This window comes from Nanorana parkeri, unplaced genomic scaffold (genome assembly GCF_000935625.1).
Source record: "Nanorana parkeri isolate BGI_ZX_2015 unplaced genomic scaffold, ASM93562v1 scaffold1590, whole genome shotgun sequence".
Classification (NCBI taxonomy): Eukaryota; Metazoa; Chordata; class Amphibia; order Anura; family Dicroglossidae; genus Nanorana; species Nanorana parkeri.
In genome coordinates this window covers 115,665-118,706 of record NW_017307858.1, presented here as the reverse complement: position 1 = coordinate 118,706, position 3,042 = coordinate 115,665, and the positions used below count along the sequence as shown (strand labels likewise).

The 3,042-nt window shown below is 50.6% G+C and overlaps 1 protein-coding gene across 1 annotated transcript in view; it reads left to right on the top strand.

Moving 5' to 3' along the window:
• CEP89 (centrosomal protein 89) overlaps nucleotides 1–3,042 on the top strand; it is a 62,166-nt gene that overhangs the window by 2,349 nt on the left and 56,775 nt on the right. Inside the window, exons 3-4 of the mRNA XM_018570743.1 lie at nucleotides 816–974; nucleotides 1,165–1,357. Coding sequence (XP_018426245.1) covers nucleotides 816–974; nucleotides 1,165–1,357 — 352 coding nt within the window. The remainder of the gene's footprint in view (nucleotides 1–815; nucleotides 975–1,164; nucleotides 1,358–3,042) is intronic.

The following is a 3,042-nucleotide window of genomic DNA, read 5'->3' as shown; positions in this document are numbered from 1 at the left end:
ATTTTTTTAAAGAAACGACGGGGCATGGGAAAAATTAAGAAATAACGGTACTGTCCCGTTTAAAAGAGGACATATGGTCAGCCTAGTCAGGAGTCACCCCGCTGCCTGATTGACAGCTGGCTCTGTCTCTCTAGAGTCAAAGTCAGCTGCGCCCACCTCCTCCCCTGTCTGTTCCTCTAATGAGTGCTGAAGGAACAGGGAGGGGGGGGTGGGAATCCCTGCAGGGAGCCATGAGTGACAGTCACGGCTCTCTGCAGGGACAGGATTGAGAAGTGATTGAGCGACGGTATGTGTTCCCGATCTATTGAGCCGACGTGTAACAATTTCAATTTCACATGTCGGCTCGAACTAATGGGGATCAGTGATTTTCACTCACCTCATAGTTCTCCTTTAAAAGCCAGCTGTACCCGCTCTCCCCCGTCCGTTCCACCACTCGGCACTGGAGGATCAGAGAGGGGAGGGGGGAATCCCTGCAGGGAGCCGTGAGTGACAGTCACCGCTCTCTGCAGGGACAGGATCGAAAAGTGAGCGACGGTATAAGTTCGCTCACTTCCCGATCTATTGAGCCGACCTGTGACAGCCTCATTGTCACAGGCCGGCTAGAACTATGAGGATTAGTGATTTTCACTCACCTCATAGTTCTCTTTTAAGATTGAAGTCCGGAGTGTAGTGTCACTTTAATTACATTCAACCTGGAAACAAAATATACTAATAACATTCGATTTCTTCCGCCATTCACACTGAATGATTGTACACCGCAGGACGAATGGCTGTGCGGATTTGTGAATATACAGAACTTCCTGTTCTTTATCCAGGTCCGCTCTTGCTGCTGCCATTTTGATGACCTCCCTAACCGGTCGCACGGTCGCCATACCGCAGCCGCGCCAGAGATCCTACTCCGAAACCGACAGCATGTGCGTTGACCGAACGAGCCAGATCGAACCCTACGCTTCAGCCTCGGAGCTCGGAATAGCGTAAGTAGAAGTCCTTCTCCTCTTCTTCTATCATCCCCTGGAAATGAGGGCCGGTGCTTCCTGTGATGTGGGTGAGGAATTGGGAGAGTTCCAGCCCGGCTGGCCAGGTCATGGCGGCTGTTTGGCTCGGGCTAGCGCAGGGTTGCGTATGGCTCTCTTTATGGCTACTAAAGACTCCATTTGATTTCAGACAAAATTGGAAGGACTACGCCAACCGGAAAAAGCAACGCTCTCCCGTCATGTCCTCCCAGTATGACGACGATGACGGCACGGAGGAGCAAATGTCGGAGATCGAGAAACAATTTGTTCAGCAAGCGTCGCCGAGGAGAGATGAAAATGTGGCAGCGGAGCCGATCTACGCTCTTCCGCACAAGGGCCGCAAGGTGAGGCCGCTGCTTTCTAAAGTGAATCTTCTCCGAGTACAGATTACATTATAGATAGATGTGGGAGAGGCCATATACCAGGGGGTAGCCAAACTCCGACCCTCCAGCTGTGGTGGAACTACAAATCCCATGAGGCATTGCAAGATTCTCACAGCCACGGACATGACTCCCGGAGAGAAATGCATCATGGGATTTGTAGTTCCACCACAGCTGGAGGGGTTGACTACCCCTGCCATATACAGTATACTCTGTGGGGGAGATTTATCAAAACTGGAGCTGATAGAATCTGGAACTGTTGTCATGGCAACCAATCAGCTTCTCTCTTCAGTCTGTTCTGAAAATGAAATATAGAGGCTGATTGGTTGCCATGCACAGCTTCTCCAGATTCTGTCTGCTCCAGTTTTGATACATTCACCTTTGTTCTCTATCCATTATCTGCTTCCTGTTTGCAAGCACTGCCTTGTGACTGTGCTTCATGGCTCTTCACTCTGCAAGTCTACAAGTCTCCCCAGACTAACTAGAAAAAAGAATAACGGGCCGGAGTATAATGGCCGATAAGTGTTATGCAGAGAACACTCCTCGCAACACTGCAGGCCCCTCAACAGGGATTACATTTTATGAATGAGCTGTAAAGTGCATACACAGTATGGAGCAGAGCACTCGGCTCTGAGCACTTCTGGGGGCAGAGCTGGTAAATTCTGGCCGGGGAAGAAGCTGTGCTCGGATCAGCTTCAACAGAGGGCAGGGCGTCCCGAGGCCGGGAGTCACCCGGAGTGGTCTCCGGGTGACATCCCGCCGTGATGTCATTGCGCATGCGCGTGACATCACCGTGTGTGATGATGTAATCGCGCATGTGCAGCGATCTTATGGATACCTGCCGGCAGCCATCTTGGTGACAGGAGGGGACAGTCACCTGGTGGGATAAGGTTTGCCGCTGGATACCCTCCTCTCTCCCGAAACTGTCGGGCTCTCGGTCCATGACTGAGTGCCCGACTTTTCAGAGGGGGTGACACCAAAATGGCTGTCAGTCACTTTGGTGTCACCCAGGTGCAGGCCGCACCCCCCTTGTGACGCCACTGTGCAGGGGTGAACTGAAGATGGAATGATTGGTAAATTTACAGACATAGGCAGCAGAAGTTGTGACAGCCAGCCTGGGACAGGAAGTTGCTGCATAAGTTCCAAAGAGGTTGTCACCACACTCCTTACTGGTATGTCCCTTTTAAAGTGGGTGCTGCAGTTATGGTGGATGGCGCCACTTCAAACCCAAATAATAAAGTATATCACCAGCACACCAAAAGTAAAATCCTAAACGAGCAGCCATTTTATTCACGTACACACATCTCGTCATAAAGCAACGTTTCGGGGTCCCTTCATCAGGCATGACCCAGAGTGGCCCCGTAACATTGTTTGATGACGAGATGTGTGTACATCAATAAAATGACCGCTCGTTTAAGATTTTACTTTGGTGTGCTGGTGATATACTCTATTGTTAGGAAGTTTCTCCATCACGCACACCCCACTGCTCTATGTCACCACCAAGCTTGACTGGGCCTTGTAGTCCTTTATGTGTGCACGCTGCTCCCCAATCGGAGAGGTTCGGATAGGAGATGGACGAAGAACATAAAAGGTACCCGGGAACAAAAACATTAAAAAAAATATGGCAAATGGACCTAGGACAAGCGGTG